Consider the following 20,092-nt stretch of genomic DNA (forward strand, 5'->3'; position numbering starts at 1 on the left):
GAGTTTGGACCAGTGGAAATGTGTTCTCTGGAGTGATGAATCACACTTCATCATCTGGAAGTCTGATGGACAAATCTGGGTTTGGCGGATGCCAGGAGAACGCTGCCTGCCCCAATGTATAGTGCCAACTGTAAAGTTTTGTGGAGGAATAATGGTCTGGGGCTGTATTTCATGATTCGGGCTAGGCCCCTTAGTTCCAGTGAAGGGAAATCTTAACGCTACAGCATACAATGACAATCTAGACGATTCTGTGCTTCCAAATTTGTGGCAACAGTTTGGGGAGGGCCCTTTCCTGTTTCAGCATGACAATGCCCCTGTGCATGAAGTGAGATCCATACATAAATGGTTTGTCAAGATTGGTGTGGAAGAACTTGACTGGTCTGCACAGAGCCCAGACATCAACCCCATCGAGCACCTTTGGGATGAATCGGAATGCCGACTGTGAGCCAGCTTAATCGCCCAACATCAGTGCCCGACCACACTAATGCTTGTGGCTGAATGGAAGCAAGTCCCCACAGCAATGTTCCAACATCTAGTGGAAAGCCTTCCTAGAAGAGTTGAGGCTTTTATAACAGCAAGGGGGGACCAATTCCAAATGAATGCCCATGATTTTGAAATTAGATGTTCGATGAGCATGTGTCCACATACTTTTGGTCATGTAGTGTACCTTAATGCGATGTAACTTTTCCTGCATACAGGACAGCTACTATACAGTGGGGCAAAAAATGTATTTAGTCAGCCACCAATTGTGCAAGTTCTCCCACTTAAAAAGATGAGGCCTGTATTTTCATCATAGGTACACTTCAACTATGACAGACAAAATGAGAAGAAAAAAATCCAGAAAATCACATTGTAGGATTTTAAATGAATTTATTTGCAAATTATGGTGGAAAATAAGTATTTGGTCAATAACAAAAGTTTCTCAATACTTTGTTATATACCCTTTGTTGGCAATGACAGAGGTCAAACGTTTTCTGTAAGTCTTCACAAGGTTTTCACACACTGTTGCTGGTATTTTGGCCCATTCCTCCATGCAGATCTCCTCCAGAGCAGTGATGTTTTGGGGCTGTTGCTGGGCAACACGGACTTTCAACTCCCTCCAAAGATTTTCTATGGGGTTGAGATCTGGAGACTTCAAGGTCCTGGAGTGGCCTAGCCAATGCTTCTTACGAAGCCACTCCTTCGTTGCCCGGGCGGTGTGTTTGGGATCATTGTCATGCTGAAAGACCCAACCACGTTTCATCTTCAATGCCCTTGCTGATGGAAGGAGGTTTTCACTCAAAATCTCACGATACATGGCCCCATTCATTCTTTCCTTTAGACAGATCAGTCGTCCTGGTCCCTTTGCAGAAAAACAGCCACAAAGCATGATGTTTCCACCCCCATGCTTCACAGTAGGTATGGTGTTCTTTGGATGCAACTCAGCATTCTTTGTCCTCCAAACACGACAAGTTGAGTTTTTACCAAAAAGTTATATTTTGGTTTCATCTGACCATATGACATTCTCCCAATCTTCTTCTGGATCATCCAAATGCTCTCTAGCAAACTTCAGACGGGCCTGGACATGTACTGGCTTAAGCAAGGGGACACGTCTGGCACTGCAGGATTTGAGTCCCTGGCGGCGTAGTGTGTTACTGATAGTAGGCTTTGTTACTTTGGTCCCAGCTCTCTGCAGGTCATTCACTAGGTCCCCCCGTGTGGTTTTGGGATTTTTGCTCACCGTTCTTGTGATAATTTTGACCCCACGGCGTGAGATCTTGCGTGGAGCCCCAGATCGAGGGAGATTATCAGTGGTCTTGTATGTCTTCTATTTCCTAATAATTGCTCCCACAGTTGATTTCTTCAAACCAAGCTGCTTACCTATTGCAGATTCAGTCTTCCCAGCCTGGTGCAGGTCTACAATTTTGTTTCTGGTGTCCTTTGACAGCTTTTTGGTCTTGGCCATAGTGGAGTTTGGAGTGTGACTGTTTGAGGTTGTGGACAGGTGTCTTTTATACTGATAACAAGTTCAAACAGGTGCCATTAATACAGGTAACGAGTGGAGGACAGAGGAGCCTCTTAAAGAAGAAGTTACAGGTCTGTGAGAGCCAGAAATCTGTCTTGTTTGTAGGTGACCAAATACTTATTTTCCACCATCATTTGCAAATAAATTCATTAAAAATCCTACAATGTGATTTTCTGGATTTTTTTTCTTCTCATTTTGTCTGTCATAGTTGAAGTGTACATATGATGACAATTACAGGCCTCTCTCACCTTTTTAAGTGGGAGAACTTGCACAATTGGTGGCTGACTAAATACTTTTTTGCCCCACTGTATATGGTCTCTCTCCTGTATGAACTTTCATATGCAATGTCAATTCTATCTTCTGGTTGAAGGCTTTCTCGGTATTTGCACTGACATGGTCTCTCCCGTATGTGTATCTTTGAATGGAATGTCAAGTGTCCCTTACATGTGAAGCTGTTGCCACATTGTTTACACTGATAGACATTTTTGTGAGAAGACCGAGGTCACATGGTCTGACAAACATCGCTCTAGCTCTGCCACCGTTTACCACAAATGCAGAAGTGCAACATAGGCGGATTGAGAAGCATCCAATGCAACAAAAAAAAACATCTCTATCTTAAACTGACAGATTTTTTATTATGTTACTTAGATTGACACACCGATGTGTCAATGGACTCTAGGGGGTTACACTGGAACTAGTTTGTTTCCTGGATTACGTCAAAACAGATGTGATAGCTGCATGTTAGAATATTGATGTAGCCTGTCAGTACAGATGTGATAGTGGGCCAAACGTCCCGTATGTCATTGTTAAACAATTGAACAAGAACTCCTGTTTAGAAAGATGAGATTAGAAAACGTTTTGGTCCATTAAGTTTGCACAGAATGGGAAAGTGTCTTTGGCGCTCTGGCTTACATTAAATGGATGAAAACATACACATTACATGAAGCATTTACATGTCAGTTCATCTTATTTAGAATTGTCACTGAGGAGGGCATTTCTCCAGCCATTCTTCCGTGCGAGTGGCACCTTTCATCTCCAACCAGACGGCAGCATTTGGAAGGATAATGCAGTGGGCGGGTGTGGTCGTTGAAGACCTGGAGTGCTTTCCTTGTAATGTTCTGTGTGTACAGTTCTTGCAGTTGTGGTCTGTTTTGCTGCTGACTATTTTGCTGACCTGACTGACAACTTTTGCCAGTTTACTCCTATCCCTGAACGAGAGGGTCCCAATTCCCAAACCAGGTGGAGGTGAGAACACTCTCGATCAGGGATCTTTACACCATGGTCAGTGTGTGTTCGCTTGCATTATTCCGCATCTTACCACCAAGGCATTGTTCTTTAGTCTTGGTGAAATGGACGTCATTGAAGATATTGTCAGAACATGTCACGAGGTCATCAATTAACTGGGAGAAACCTGAGCTGGATTTGCCATCCAGGCAAGCAACCAGAGCCATGTCATCCGCATACAAGTATTTGAATGTGAGGTCACTGTTTTTGCATACAGTTGTTATTTGTGTATACGGAGAACAGGAGTGTGTTCTCTGCTAGATACAGCTGTGAGGACTTCCTGAAGCCAGCAGTGTCCTGGAGGGTACGTCCCTGATACTGAGCGCTAGATTCAGTTTACCAATCTGATGCTGACTGGTGATTTCCCCTCAACACACATTATTAAATTTGTTATGTTGTCAATTGCCAGAAAACAGAACATAATTATTCAGAAGTTGGAAGTATTAAGAAATTCACAATGACAATGTATTCATTTGTTGTTTTAATTTCAGATTAATTTCAGGCTATTATTGCACTCAGTGTAGTAATATCATTTATGCCCTTTAGTATGAGTGCTCATATGTGATGTTAGGCGATGTTTATAACCAAAGCATTTGTAACATTCTTTGCACTGGTAAGGTTTCTCCCCTGTGTGAACACGCTGATGACGTCTTAAATAGCTTAATGCGATGTAACCTTTCCTGCATACAGGACAGATATATGGTCTCTCTCCTGTATGAGCTCTCATATGCAATGTCAATTCTATCTTCTGGTTGAAGGCTTTGCCACAGTCTTTGCACTGATATGGTTTCTCCCCTGTATGTATCCTTGAATGGACTGTCAAGCTTCCCTTCTGGCTAAACCTTTTGCCACATTGTTTGCACTGGTATGGATTATCTCCTGTGTGTGTCCTTGTATGTCTGTCCAAGTCGCCTTTCTGGATGAAGCTTTTGCCACATTGTTTGCACAGATAAGATTTCACTCCTATGTGTGTTCTTGAATGGATGGTCAAGTGTCCCTTACGTGTGAAGCTGTTGCCACATTGTTTACACTGATATAGTTTCTCCACTGCAGCAGAGTAGTCTGGATGAACTGAAAGGGGCAGATCACTGGTTGGTTCTGCTACTCTGTAGTCCTCTCCATCAGGTTCTGTTTTGATCTCTTCAGTTATGATGATAGGTGGAGCTCTCCTCTCTCCATCATCCACAGTTTGGTTTTGGTAAAGATGTGAGGGCTGAGGTGAGTCCTCCTGACTGAGTCTGAGTTCCTGTTGTTCTTTAATCTGTGTGGGTTCTGGGTCCTCCTGCTCTAGACTGGGGCTCCACTCCTGCTCACAGTTCTGCTGCTCAGGGGGAACGGCAGGAGACAGTAGCTGGAAGTCTGGAGGGGAAAAAATATATTCAATCAATATAGACTTAATATATCTGTCATTTTGTTAGGAAGGCCTCTCTGTGCTCAAAAATAAAACTAGTTTGTTGACTAGTCTACACTACAGCACGGAAAAGGCTATACTGACACTCCTTGACCTACAAAAAATATATTTAACTTACGAATTTGTTCAAATTACATTAAGTTTATGGTTAGGATTAAGGTAAGGGTCAGTTTTAGATTTTGGTTACAGGACAGGAGTGCCTTATACCCGGTACCCCAGCACGTGACTTAACAAAGCAATGTTTGCGAACCAGGAGTTGCGTTCAAGGGTGCGCATAGCCAGAGAGGAAGAGGGATTCTAGTTACCACAGCCACAAAGTAAAAATTGGCTAAATTGTGAAAACAAACATTTTAATTCTTGATCTTAATTTAAGGTGTGGTTAAGGTTAGGTTTAACATTTTAAGATATATTTCTGAAATAGGCGGAATTTATGGCTTTGTGGCTGTGGTAACTAACGACCGAGGAAGAGACAAAGCTCTTTGGCATGGGAGAGGCTATACGGACACGCCTGGTGCACAAAATTGATGATGCATGTCGCGCAGCAAGAGTTGAGTGGAGACAAACGGATTCTGTTCAGTCAATCATTGTAACTAGCTCTCTTATGTTTTCGTAAAGGGTCGCTAAACGAACTATGGGAACTCCTTCCCCTTCACGTGATCTGACTGAGCTGATTTAATGTGATGAATTTGAAACTTGTCTGCCAAAGTAGGAACTTGTGAGATTGTTCAGATTCATTCCGTTTTTATCTGAGTAACCAACAACCACGGATAACCACAAGGAGAATAAGATGAGGAAACAGTCCATGTCAGTCAGGCCCATCTTTTTAAAGAATCACAATTTATTTAAATATCTAGTTTAGTAAAATAAGTAGTTTATTTATTTAAATCTCAAGTTTAGTGAAATAAGTAGTTTTGTTGTGATCACAAGAAAATGTTAACACAGGTAAAGAGGCAGAAACATCTGAATGCTCTTAGTTTCCCTGTCTGATATGTCTGCTACTTAGAAATACTGTAACAGTAAATCATTATGACATTCACTGCTATCAACCTTTCTCCAATATAACCTCATAGTTTACACAGACCCACCGCGGACCTTTGACAAATACATCCCTGTGTGAAAAGGCCTCCCATGGTCTGTTTTTGTCAATGAGCTCAATGTATTCCAAACACTGGTGGGAACCAGATGATCCCAATAATTCAGGTAGTAAACATTGGTACAGTGCAGTGCATTCGGAAAGTATTCAGACCCCTTGACTTTTTCCACATTGTTACGTTACAGCCTTATTCTAAGATGGATTCAATTGTTTTTTCCCCCTCATCAATCTACACAAAATACCCCATAATGACCAAAAAAAAGGAAATATCACATTTACATAAGTATTCAGACCCTTTACTCAATACTTTGTTGAGGCGCTTTTGGCGTCTTGTTGGGTATGAAGCTAGAAGCTTGGCACACCTGTATTTGGGGAGTTTCTCCCATTCTTCTCTGCAGATCCTCTCAAGATCTGTCAGGTTGGATGGGGAGCTTCGCTGCACAGCTATTTTCAGGTCTCCAGAGATGTTCAAATCGGGTTCAAGTCCGGGCTCTGGCCAGACCACTCAAGGACATTCAGAGACTTGTCCCAAAGCCACTCCTGCGTGATCTTGGCTGTGTGCTTAGGGTCGTTGTCCTGTTGGAAGGTGAACCTTTGCCCCAGTCTGAGGTCCTGAGCGCTCTGGAGCAGGTTTTCATCAAGGATCTCTCTGTACTTTGCTCCGTTCATCTTCCCCTCAATCCTGACCAGTCTTCCTGTCGCTGAAAAAACATCCCCACAGTATGATGCTGCCACCACCATGCTTCACCGTAGGGATGGTGCCAGGTTTCCTCCAGATGTAACGCTTGGCATTCAGGCCAAAGAGAATCCTTTAGGTGCCTTTTGGCAAACTCCAAGTGCGCTGTCATGTGCCTTTTACTGAGGAGTGGCTTCCGTCTGGCCACTCTACCATAAAGCCCTGATTGGTGGAGTGCTGCAGGGAATAGTAGTCCTTCTGGAAGATTCTCCCATCTCCACAGAGGAGCTCTGTCAGAGTGACCATTGGGTTCTTGGTCACCTCCCTGACCAAGGCTCTTCTCCCCTGATTGCTCAGTTTAGCCAGGTGGCCAGCTCTAGGAAGAGACTTAGTGGTTCAAAACTTCTTCCATTTAAGAATGATGGAGGTTACTGTGTTCTAGGGAACCCTAAAATGCTGCAGAAATGTTTTGGTACCCTTCCCCAGATCTGTGCTTCGACACAATCCTGTCTCGGAGCTCTACGGGCAATTCCTTCAACCTCATGGCTTGGTTTTTGCTCAGACATCCACTGTCAACTGTGGGACCTTATGTAGACAGATGTGTGCCTTTACAAATCATGTGAAATCAATTGAATTTACCGCAGGTGGACTCCAATCAAGTTGTTGAAACATCAAGGATGATCAATGGAAACAGGATGCACCTGAGCTTAATTTCGAGTCTAATACCAAAGGGTCCGAATACTTATGTAAATAAGCAAATGTAAAATGTATAACCTGTTTTCACTGTGTCATGGGGTATTGTGTGTAGATTTGAGGGTAAAATTAATTAAATTGTATCCATTTTAGATTAAGGTTGTAATGTAACAAAATGTGGAAGGGGTTTGAATGCTTTCCGAATGCACTGTATATTCCATTTACTAGTCAAAGATATTTAACTTATGTCAAAGACGAAATTAACTGCAACACACTGGTCTCAAATATTTTAGCATTACTAAGCTACACTGAACCATGGCGGAAACAATGTATGGCTTTTTTTCCATATTCAAATGTGTTCCAGTGCAACATACCTAGTTTTCAAACACTGGTACGTGGCTTACGGAGCGCTCTTTGAAATAAGCATTTGTAACGCCGTATTCCAATGGATCGAGTTTTTAATTCGTTACCTTAGCTAATTGGCAGGTCACGGTGATATCTAGAATGGTGACCAATAATACAAGTTATTTCTCCCTTGCCCATCGAAATAAATGCGGTCGTTGACAGCTAGCCATCATAAACTAGTCTCACCAGGACGACTGACTGAACCGAATCCATTCGTCTCCACTCGACATACGTCATCAATTTGGGCACAAGGCATGTCCGTATAGCTTATCCCCTTCGGCATAACACAACGTGCCACATGCATCTAGTCTATTAACTAGTCGACATGTCAAATCTCGTTACAACAACTGCATTACGCTACAAACCTCTGTGTAACGTTATTTCTGGTTTGCTAACCATGTCCAACAGCCTCCGTAGACGCTCATTTGCCTCTGCTGAACGGCAGATTTCTTCCTGATACTCCGCTATAATCTTCTCCACGACCACGAATATCTCCACAGCAGCTGCTGATAAACGCTCGGTGACGAATACATTCAACAACTGTAGTTTGGACATATTGGCAATGGTTATGAAAGTCTAGCTGTTCGTTTTATCAAAGAAATGTTGTTTGAAACCTCTCTCTCTGATTCTGCGTACCGGCTGATAGCGACCTTGTTGTCGTTTCACTAAACTTGGTCGGTGAAAAAAAGACTTCATTACAGTAGCGCCACCTGTCGTATTGGAGCATTTCATGGAAAACCGCTGTTGTCAGTCAGTATATTACAAAATATTTTATGTTAAAATATCTTTGAGCCACATTACCTGGACCAAGTTTTGACCTGTTTCAATATGGATTCCAACAAACGCCACTTATTTTCATGCCTTTGCCTTGTCTTTTAGTACCTTCTAATTAAACCACCTGGGCTCCTGAGTGGCACAGAGGTCTAAGGCACTGCATCTCAGTGCTAGAGGCATCACTACAGACTCTGGTTCGATTCCAGGCTCTTTCACAACCGTCCGCGACAAAATGGTAGGGCTTAACTGAGCTGTGCTTGGGTCATCGACAAGTCATTGTCTCAACACATCCTTGAAATGTGTGGACAGAGTCCAGGAGCCAAGATGATTCAGATGGACTCCATCATTCCTGTAGAGCATTTTGTTTTTCATTTTCTCTAAATCTAAAAGTCACAAACTAGATTTGACTCATTGTAATAAGTCATTGAAAATGCTATTACTCCACCCTTGTGAACGTAACAAACTGACATGTTTTCATTTGTCAAAAACAACTTTATTACAAAAGAGTGCCTTTGATTTGACGGCCTGCACATGTGCAGTTCGGGGCGGGGCGACCGTAAGACCCAATGATGTTTCTGCACATTCACTTAGCTAGCCAATGTCGCCATTGCATTGCCTACAAGTGTGATCGGGATTTCTACTGGAGAAGCAGTTTCTACCCATCTTCATACTGTAATGTCTTTGGTGCACCAACTGGGAGGTCAATGTTGCCCTTAAACAGTAACACAGGGTCAGGAGTTGTGTTCTCAAAGCGTTTCAAAGTAGGAGTGCTGATCTAGGATAAGTTTAGCTTTTTCAATTATAATGAATGGACAGGAGTGATCTGATCCTAGATTAGCACCTTTCCAAAATGCTTTATGAAAACAGGCCCAGATACATTCCCATCTGCCTAATGGGTCAGGATAGGGTTGGGGTAGGAGGCAGGAAATAGAGCTGATAGGCAGGTTTAATACATCCTCTAATATGAATGACATCCATTTAAAAAGAAAAGTCCTTTATTACAACAAATTATTTGCTGCATTATGTAGATTGTCAAAGACGTAATGGGCTACTTCAATATTCTAACGTCAGTACAGATAGAGGCCCAAATGTCATGGTTAAACAATTGAATAAGAACTCGTTGTTCAGAAATCCAAATGTGTGCTTTGTGCTAGATACAACAGTGAGGGAGTTTGATTAGGCTGAACCGTGGTGCACTGGGCTATGGCCTGTCATGTGATTGGCTCACGCCCGTGAGGCATCATGGTCTCAAACTGGTGCAATCACTTTTCACCTGGTGCAAACTCCGCCCACCCGGGCCAACATTTTCAAATTCCCTCATTGTAACGGCAAATAGGCATCCCCAAAAAATTAGCACCAAAATGAGCTTACAAATCGGATACTGAATGATGCTTTACACTCCACACGCACATTGTTACTTTCCTCAGCTACAAAACCACATAACGTTGCTCAAACAGAAGGGGGAAGTAACAAAAAGTCACTGACAACCAAAACGAAACAGGCAGGGTTTTACGAGGGGTTCTGAAAGACACTCGTTGGGGTATCCACTGAAAGTTAAATAGTCACAACAACTGGAACGTAAATGACACCCACCATGAGCACCCACTAAATTTGCCCAAGAAGAGGCCAACACAAGAAAAACCCACACCAAACTTAAGACAGGAAACAAACCAAAAAGTTGAGCAAAACAAATACAGGGAAGATCAGACAAATAAAACATTTTCTATAAATGAAATAGGGAGAGCCAACTAAAAAGGTGTTGACCGAACAGCCACATTTCAAGGCAACTGAAGCACTGGGCCAGCCAGTCTTAAATAGCACAAGGGCCAGCACAGGTGTAACACATACTGACTAACGAGGTGACACAAATCGCTGCTTCCAACTTGCTATACATCCAACCTGAAAACATAAATTGAAAAAACAAAACCTTTAACACATAACTACATTTGTTTTGTTGTCAAGTGGCAGGAAATATAATAATTATTTACAAGTTGGATGTAACAAGAAATTCACATGTGAGTAATCATTTGTTGTTCTCACTTCAGGCTGAAGCTTTTGTGTGAGTGCTCATATGAGACTTCAAGTCTCCTTTAATACCAAAGCATTTGTCACATTATTTGCACTGGTAAGATTTCGCCCCTGTGTGAACAAGCTGATGAAGTCTTAAATAGCTTAATGCGATGTAACCTTTCTTGCATACAGGACAGATATATGGTCTCTCTCCTGTATGAGCTCTCATATGCAATGTCAATTCTATCTTCTGGTTGAATGCTTTGTCACAGTCTTTACACTGATATGGTCTCTCCCCTGTATGTATCCTTGAATGAACGGTCAAGTGTCCCTTCTGGTTAAACATTTTGCCACATTGTTTGCACTGATAGGGATTCTCTCCTGTGTGTATCCTTGTATGGATGGTCATGTTGCTCTTCTGGTTAAACCTTTTGCCACATTGTTTGCACAGATAAGATTTCTCTCCTGTGTGTGTCCTTGAATGAATGGTCAAGTGTCCCTTACGTGTGAAGCTGTTGCCACATTGTTTACACTGATATGGCTTCTCCACTGCAGCAGAGTAGTCTGGATGAACTGAAAGGGGCAGATCACTGGTTGGTTCTGCTACTCTGTAGTCCTCTCCATCAGGATCTGTTTTGATCTCTTCAGTTATGATGATAGGTAGAGCGCTCCTCTCTCCATCATCCACAGTTTGGTTTTGGTAAAGATGTGAGTGCTGAGGTGAGTCCTCCTGACTGAGCCTGAACTCCTGTTGTTCCTCTTTAATCTGTGTGGGTTCTGGGTCCTCCTGCCCCAGACTGGGGCTCCACTCCTGCTCACAGTTCTGCTGCTCAGGGGGAACAGCAGGAGACAGTACCTGGAAGTCTGGAGGTAAAAAAAACATTCAGTCAATATTGTCTTCTTAATACAATGCCTGTAATTTTGTTTGGAAGACCTCTCTGCACTCAAATAAAACTATTTTTGTTGACTAGTCTACACTACAGCACAGAAAAGGCTATACTGACACTCCTGACCTACAAAAATATTTAATTTCATAATTAGTTCAAATTTGGTTACGGTAAGAGTCAGTGTTAGATTTTGGTTAGTTGTTTACCGGACAGTGGTAGGGCTGGGAGGTATACCGTATATTACTATATACCGGTACTGATGCACGGAGCGGTTTGGGTTTTTACTTTACCTTCTATAACGGTATTTGAATGTTTGGTTTGTTAAATGTGATACGCTGTGTGTAATGTCCACTTTTATAGTTTACTCCCCTACTTCAGTCACCGCTCTCTCATGCCGCTTTCTACAGAGACCTAGCCCCACCCCCTTTCCCTCAATGAGTACATTTGTTGTTGCTCGACCACTGGACACTTGCATTCAGTCTGCATGTTCAATGCAGCACATGCAACATTGTTGATAACTACGATGCTGTTTCAACTTTTCTTAATATAAATCCACAAACGTTCTATAATTACACTATTAGTTTGTGTTTCTTACATCTACAAACTGCTAGTTTGTCTTTTCTTAGCAAGTTGTGGCTAAGTTGTGTTTGCTGCCAATCGCTAGTTATCTGGCTGGCTAGTTAGCTAATAAATGTACTGAGTCGGAGCAAACTTAGCTAGCTATACAACCTGATACCAGTGATGGTGTAGGCCTAAACCAGCATGTTGTTTGTGCAACAGTATCTTCTAAACCAAAGAGGAATAGGCAAAGCTTAAATATGTTAGCTACATGAAGTAGCTAAGAGAGAGATTATAGGGTACCCAAGGAAACACTGACCATCACTTTGGTTCCTACCCTGCCACTAACTCCTCCCTGGTATTTTTGTTTATGTCATGTCAAACATTGTATTCAAAGTGTCCACTATTATCTTCTAGCTATAGAATTAGAATAATCATTATTTTCCATGATTCCAACAGTTCACCCAAGTGTTGATCTAAATCGCAAGTTTATTATTTTTATTTGACATTTATTTAACTAGGCAAGTCAGTTAAGAACAAATTCTTATTTTCAATGACGGCCTAGGAACAGTGGGTTAACTGCCTGTTCAGGGGCAGAACAACAGATTTGTTTTACTTTGTCAACTCTGGGATTCGATCTTGCAACATTTGTTACTAGTCCAACGCTCGAACCACTAGGCTACCTCGATTTCTTTTGCCCATATCGTGCAGCCCTACGTGACAGTGTGGAAATAATCTCAAATGAGTGCAGGAAATTATTTTGAGTTTAAGTTTAATTGAACAGTAGAAAACAATTAGAATGAGTAAGGCCCATTGAAATAAGTTAGAATGGATGTGTTGCCACCCCAGGGTCAAGCACTACTCATAAAGCAAATGTCTAACTTTTATTAGTCAAAAACATAAAGTACTGTCAAATAATGTCAACATTTAGAAAAATACTGTGATACGATATTTTGACCATATCACTCAGCCCTAGTATTTTGTAAAAAAAATAAATAAGCTGTTACCATGTTCCAATGCATACCATATAGTTTCTGTTTCATAGTTGTAACAAAGGCACTCCATAAATAACATTGATTTAACAGTGGAATTTGTGTTTTTACATATAGCCTACATCAACTAATGAAAATGCTATTTTGTTACTTGGAATCAGGGAACAAATATTTTCCAATGTTACCAAACACCATCATGAACACAATCAAATGATTATTTCCATGATAGCATATGAAATGTATTAATTACACTGTTAGAATTTTGCAGTCAGAATGACTGCTCATTTGCATAAAAGGAGGTCCCTCGAGGCCCAGCGGTTCTAGTGTTTAGTATATTTAAAATCAAATACTTTGACTTTTACTCAGTATATTTTACTAGGATTTTCACTTTTATCTGAGTCCTTTTCTATTATGGTATATTTACTTTTACTCATGCATGACAATTTAGTACTTTTTCCACCAATGCTCAGACTCATCCTCTAGCTTGAAAACAGACATCCAAACTCTTGCGGTACGGTACAGTAGCTGCATATAAAGTAGTTGAACAACATGGTAAGAACCCAAAGAAAAACCACCAATAAAAACCGTCTAACCCATAGCAGAGCGCTTTTGACGTACCCACTTCATTATACTCGCCCTTAATCCAGTCGCCATATTGGGATGAAGCTACACCCTTCACCTCCCCTTTGGCATATCACAACGTGCCACATTAATCTTGTTTATTGGTCTACAAATCAAATATCGTACAACAACTGTATTTCACTACAAACCTGCTACGTGTGAGATTCTCTCTGGTTTGGTAGCCATGTCCAACAGCCTCCGTAGACGCTCGATCTCCTCTGCTGAACGGCAGATTTCTTCCTGATACTCCGTAATAATCTTCTCTACGACCCCGAATATCTCCACAGCAGCCGCGGATAAACGCTCGGTGACGAAAACATTCAACTGTAGTTTCGACATATTGGAAATGGTTATGAAAGTGTAGCTGTTCGTTTTATCAAAGGAATATTGGTTGAAGCCTTTCTCTAAGAATCTGTTTAGTGACCTTTGAACAACAATTTCTATAAAAAAATTTAAAAAATTGATAGTGTTCTCCTTTCACAAAAGCTGGTCGGTAGAAAAAAAATACTGCAGTACATTAGCGCCACCTGCTGTTTTGGAGCATTTAATGGAAAAACAGTTATTGGATCCAACCCATTACCTGGACAAAGGGAATTGTAGTTCTTTATGAAAGCCACATTAGTAGCTAATTAGTGTTTCATTTTGTAGAGTGAATATATATATAAATATTAGTACCAGTCAAAAGTTTGGACACACCTACTCATTCAAGGGTTTTTCTTTATTTTTACTATGTTCTACATTGTAGAATAATAGTGAAGACATGGAATCATGTAGTAACCAAAAAAGTTTTAAACAAATGAAAATATATTTTATATTTGAAATTATTCAAAGTAGCCACACTGTGCCTTGATGACAGCTTTCCACACTCTTGGCATCACCAGGCCCAGCAAATCAGAAATAGTTCTTCCCCACAAAAGGGCTTTATTACAGACAGAAATACTCCTCAGGTTCATCAAATCAAATGTATTTGTCACATACACATGGTTAGCAGATGTTAATGCGAGTGTAGCGAAATGCTTGTGCTTCTAGTTCCGACAATGCAGTAATAACCAACGAGTAATCTAACTAACGATTCCAAAACTACTACCTTATACACACAAGTGTGAAGGGATAAAGAATGTATACATAAAGATATATGAATGAGTGATGGTACAGAGCGGCATAGGCAAGATGCAGTAGATGGTATCGAGTACAGTATATACATATGAGATGAGTATGTAAACAAAGTGGCATAGTTTAAAGTGGCTAGTGATACATGTATTACATAAAGATGCAGTAGATGATATAGAGTACAGTATATACGTATACATATGAGATGAATAATGTAGCGGTGGCGGGTCTCAGATGATGCCACAGGTGAAGAAGCTGGATGTGGATGTCCTTGGCTGGAGTGGTTTCACATGTTCTACGATTGTGAGGCTGGTTGGATGTACTGCCAAATTCTCTAAATAGACGTTGGAGTCGGTTTATGGTAGAGAAATTAACATTGAATTCTCTGGCAACAGCTCTGGTGGACATTCCTGTAGTCAACATGCCAATTGCACGCTCTCTCAACTTAAGACATCTGTGGCATTGTGTGACAAACTGCACATTTTAGTGACCTTTTATTTTCCCCAGCACAAGGTGCACCTGTGTAATGATCATGCTGTTTAATCGGCTTCTTTATATGCTACACCTGTCAGGTGGATGGATTATCTTGGGAAAGGAGAAATGCTCACGAACAGGGATGTAAACAAATTTGTGCACAACATTTGAGGGAAATAACCTTCCAATGATCTTTAATTTCAGCTCATGAAACATGGGACCAACACTTTACATGTTGCATTTAGATTTTTTTCTGTATAGATAACCACCAACTGTAGTTACGTGTACAATGCACATTACCCTCCTTACAAGTAAAAAAAAACGAGCATATAATAGCATAATGAATGTTGTGACCTCTCTATTGAAAATGTTTCTTTATAAAGCGTTCCAGATAATTCATCTCAGCAAACATCCTTTAAACATCACAGATATAAATTCCCACTGTGCCCATGATGAAATGCAACTGTGAATTGTGCTGTACTACTGAATGAAACAAGAAATGCACTCAGACCAGCCTTTGTGATTGAACTTACGTTGACTACATTACTTTAGTTGGCTGCTTTGAGCAAAACTTGTACGGAATACGGAAAGTATTCAGACCCCTTGACTTGTTCCACATTTTGTTACGTTACAGCCTTATTCTAAAATGGATTAAATAGTCCCCCCCCCCTCAATATACACACAATAGCCCATAATGACAAAGCAAAAACAGGTTTGTAAATATTTTTTAAATATCACATTTACATAACTATTCAGACCCATTATTCAGTACTTTGCTGAAGCACCTTTGGCAGCGATTACAGCCCCGAGTTATCTTGGGTATGAAGCTTGGCACACCTGTATTTAGGGAGTTTCTCCAATTCTTCTCTGCAGATCATCGCTGAAAAATATCACCACAGCATGATGCTGTCACCACCATTCTTCACCTTAGGGATGGTGCCAGGTTTCCTACAGACGTGACGCTTGGCATTCAGGCCAAAGAGTTCAATATTGGTTTCGTCAGACCAGAGAATCTTGTTTCTCATGGTCCGAGTCCTTTAGGTGCCTTTTGGCAAACTCCAAGCGGGCTGTCATGTGTCTTTTACAGAGGAGTGGCTTCTGTTCGGCTACATAAAGGCATGATTGGTGGAGTGCGGCAGAGATGGTTGTTCTTCCTGAAGATTTTCCCATCTCCACAGAGGAACTCTGGAGCAGGGTACAAAACATGGATTTAATATCTTTCTGAGTTTTCTTGTTTTTCTAGAACCACCTACAAATGGAATCGAGATCTAAGAAATTATCGCCAAGAACAGGTTAGTTAAAAAATCTATGGTGGAGGTTTGTGTGGGGCTTTCCTGTAACGGACACCAAAAACCTTGAGGTGAGGAGGAGGATTATTTAAGATACTGTTTGAAAGTTGTCAGATGTTTTTGGAAGATGGGCAGGGACTCTGCTGTCCTAGCTTCAGGGAGAAGCCATTGAGGTGCCAGGACAGAGAAGAACTTGGGCTGAGTGGGAGCTGCCCTCCCGTAGGGGTGGGAGGGCCAAGAGACCTGAGGTGTCAGAACAGAGTGCTCGGGTTGGGGTGTAGGGTTTGAGCATAGCCTGAATGTGGGTAAGGGAAGTTCCTCTTGTTGTTCCGTAGGTAAGCACCATGGTCTTGTAGTGGATGGGAGCTTCAATTGGAATCCAGTGGAGTGTGCGGAGGAGCACGGTGACATGAGAGAACTTGGGAAGGTTGAAAACCAGACGGGCTGCAGCGTTCTGGATAATTTCAGGGGTTTGATGGCACGAGTGGGAAGCCCAGCCAGTAGCAAGTGATAGTAGTCCAGACTGGAGAGGACGAGTTCCTGGATTAGGACCTGCACCGCTTCCTGTGTGAGGTAGGGTCGTATTCTACGGATGTTGAAGAGCATGAACCTGCAGGAGACTGTGACTACTTCGGTGTTTGCAGAGAACAGCAGGGTGTTGTCCAGGGTCACGCCAAGGTTCTTTACACTCTGGGAGGGGGACACTGTGGAGTTGTCAACTGTGATGGAGAGGTCTTTGATCGGGCAGGCCTTCTGGGAGGAAGAGAAGTTTCGTCTTGTTGAGCTTGGGGTGGTGGGCCGAGATCCATGTTGAGATATCTGCCAGGCACGCAGAGATGCATGTCGCCAGCTGGGTGTCAGAAGGGGGTAAGGAGAAAAGTAGTTGAGTGTCAGCCGCATAGCTTTGATAGAAGAGACCATGTGAGGATATGATGGGACCGAGCGATTTGGTGTAGAGTGACAAAATTACAAACTCTGTTATGCACATCATTTGTATACGCCTTAAACCTGTACATTTCCACTGTCCATTTCTATCGTGTAAGAAGAAGCCAGTGTTTTTCCTCTCTTGTTTCTGAGTAACTTAGTCACGTGGCCAAAGACAAAAGGGCCGTCTGAGTGACCTGTTTTTTTGGTCCATCCTGTTCTTTTCCTATCTTTCAAGGGCACAGCTGTGTGGAGATATGAAGAGAACAGAGGCTAGCTTGAGCAGCAGCGACAATTCTATCAGCAGAAAGGAGTAACACAACTGGCATTATCACCTGTTTGTACACTATGCTCCCACCATGATCTCACACACCTGCTAAAATGCCACATAGACAAGAGGTTGTATTTTCCTATAAAGGCTGAGAACCAACTGTTGTTTGTTGGGCTCTTGACTGTTGCACCTGCTCCATTATTGCAAATCTTAAAATAAAATAAGTTGTTTTGAGGAGTCTCTGTCTTTCTTTCTGTTTAGAATTTCCACAACAATAGAGAGAAGAGGAGAGGGCCTAGAACTGAGCCCTGGTGGACACCAGTAGTGAGAGTACGTGGTGCAGACACAGATCCTCTCCACCTCACCTGGTAAGTAGGATGCAATCCAAGGGTGTGCGACGCCTGAGACACCCAGCCCTGAGAGGGTGGGGAGGAGGATCTGATGGTTCACTGTGTCGAAGGCAGTGGAGAGAAAGTCAGCTTTGGCAGTGCGGAGAGCCTCCATGACAGAGAAGCACAGTCTCGGTTAAGTGACCCGTCTTGAAGCCTGACTGGTTAGGGTCAAAAAGATAATTCTGAGAGAGATAACAAGAAAGTTGATCAGAGACCGCACGCTCAAGTGATATGGAAAGAAAAGAAAGAAGAGATACAGGTCTATAGTTTTTGCTATAGTTTTTGACGTCAGATGAGTCGAGTGTTGGTTTCTTGAGGAGGTCAGCAACTCAGGCCATTTTGCAGTTAGAAGGGACTCGGCCAGTGGTCAGGGATGAGTTGATGAGGGAAGTGAGGAATGGGAGGTCTCCAGAGATGGTCTGAAGATGGTGTCGAGCGGACAGATTCAGGCGGCCAGACCTCACAAGTCGCAGGATGTCATCTGGAGAGAGAGGGGAGAAAGAGGTCAAGGCATAGGGCAGTTCTGTGTGAGTGAGACCAATAGCCTGAGTGAATGAGTAGCGGATGTCATCTGGAGAGAGAGGGGAGAAAGAGGTCAAGGCATAGGGCAGTTCTGTGTGAGTGAGACCAATAGCCTGAGTGAATGAGTAGCGGATGTCATCTGGAGAGAGAGGGGAGAAAGAGGTCAAGGCATAGGGCAGTTCTGTGTGAGTGAGACCAATAGCCTGAGTGAATGAGTAGCGGATGTCATCTGGAGAGAGAGGGGAGAAAGAGGTCAAGGCATAGGGCAGTTCTGTGTGAGTGAGACCAATAGCCTGAGTGAATGAGTAGCGGATGTCGTCAACCTTGTTTTCCAAAGTGGCTGACAAAGTCGTCCGTAGAGAGGAAAGGAGGAAGGGAGGAGAAGGTAAAAAATAGTTTCAGAGGGTTAGAGGCAGAAGCTTAAAATTTAGAGTGGTAGAATGTAGCTTTAGCAGTGGATACAGAGGAAGAGAAGGTAGGTCCTCCGGAAGTTTAGTTTTCCTACAATTTTGCTAAGCTGGCCACGAAGCAGGAGGGCAGGGCCGACACGACCAGGAGGAAAGGGGACAGTGTGAGTCATAGGATGCGGAAAGGGAGGAGAGTGGGGTCGAAGAGGCAGAATCAGGAGGGAGAAGGATTTAGCAGAAGGGAGAGATGATAGGATAGAAGAGGAGAGCGTAGTGGGATAGAGAGAGCGACGATTGCAATGGTGCATAACCATTTGGGCAGGGTCTGAGTGGTTAGGGTTGGAGAACATACTCTGTTTTCATATCCCGAAAGAAAGAAATTCTCACTACAATACATTTTAATAGAAAGTTAGTAAAAACAGATAAGATCTTGCTACCATGGAAATGAAAATACCTGTCTATTTGTGGAAAAGTCCCGCGATTAACTCTTTAGTCATGTCCCAGTTTACATATGGCCTTGCCTACACCTAGTGAAAAAAAATATTCAATTTGATTTGGAACGATAAACCAGACAAAATTAAACGGGCCTATTTATATAATGAATATGAACTCGGAGGGCAGAAATGATTAAATATTAAAGCATTCGACCTCTCACTAAAGGCTTCATACAAAGTTATACTTAAATCCGTACTGGTTCTCTAGCAGATTAGTAAGAATGTCTCACCACATGTTCAAGAATGGCCTTTTCCCATTTATTCAGATTTCAACCTCTCACTTTCAGTTATTTAAAAATTAAATCTCCAAAATATCTCTATTTTTAAAACAAGCTGTAGAAAGTTGGTTGCAATTTCAGTTTAATCCACCAGAAAAAGACAGAACAAATATTACAATAAATAACGGTTCAACTCAAATATACTAATTGGTTAAAAAAACATGATTTTGGATTTTTTTAAATTACAACTGTATAATCTTTGTAAATGATATCACAGACAGGACTGGTGGAGTTGTCACACATGCAGCCAACACAAATATATGGAAATGTCTGCTCTACCCAAAATTACAACCAACTAATTGCAGCATTACCACAAAAATGGAAGAGGCAAGTGGAAGGGGGAGGAAGAAAGGAACTTGTCTGTCGGCATTAAAGACCATAATTGGTTAAAGAAAATTGTGATGAAGTATACCAGTTTCAGTTAAGGACAAAAAATTGACAGCTGTGCCATATAGATTGCAAAATAGTTGGGAAGAGATTTTTGATGTACTGATTCCATGGCACATGAACAGATACACTAAA

At 42.0% G+C, this 20,092-nt stretch overlaps 2 protein-coding genes across 2 annotated transcripts; both read right to left on the minus strand.

The window, feature by feature from the left end:
- Positions 1-2,620: 2,620 nt before the first annotated feature.
- Positions 2,621-8,261, minus strand: LOC115129824 (zinc finger protein 180-like). The gene is made up of 2 exons (XM_029660568.2): positions 7,933-8,261; positions 2,621-4,648 (listed from the first exon to the last, which is right to left on the minus strand). The coding sequence occupies exons 1-2, from the start codon at positions 8,120-8,122 to the stop codon at positions 3,819-3,821; spliced, it is 1,020 nt and encodes a 339-aa protein (XP_029516428.2). The 5' UTR covers positions 8,123-8,261; the 3' UTR covers positions 2,621-3,818.
- Positions 8,262-9,318: 1,057 nt separating this feature from the next.
- On the minus strand, positions 9,319-13,896 carry LOC115129826 (zinc finger protein 420-like). The gene is made up of 2 exons (XM_029660571.2): positions 13,559-13,896; positions 9,319-11,215 (listed from the first exon to the last, which is right to left on the minus strand). Exons 1-2 carry the CDS (start codon positions 13,746-13,748, stop codon positions 10,455-10,457), a joined length of 951 nt encoding a protein of 316 aa, XP_029516431.1. The 5' UTR covers positions 13,749-13,896; the 3' UTR covers positions 9,319-10,454.
- Positions 13,897-20,092: the final 6,196 nt, after the last annotated feature.

This window comes from Oncorhynchus nerka, linkage group LG5 (genome assembly GCF_034236695.1).
Source record: "Oncorhynchus nerka isolate Pitt River linkage group LG5, Oner_Uvic_2.0, whole genome shotgun sequence".
In the NCBI taxonomy this organism is placed as follows: Eukaryota; Metazoa; Chordata; class Actinopteri; order Salmoniformes; family Salmonidae; genus Oncorhynchus; species Oncorhynchus nerka.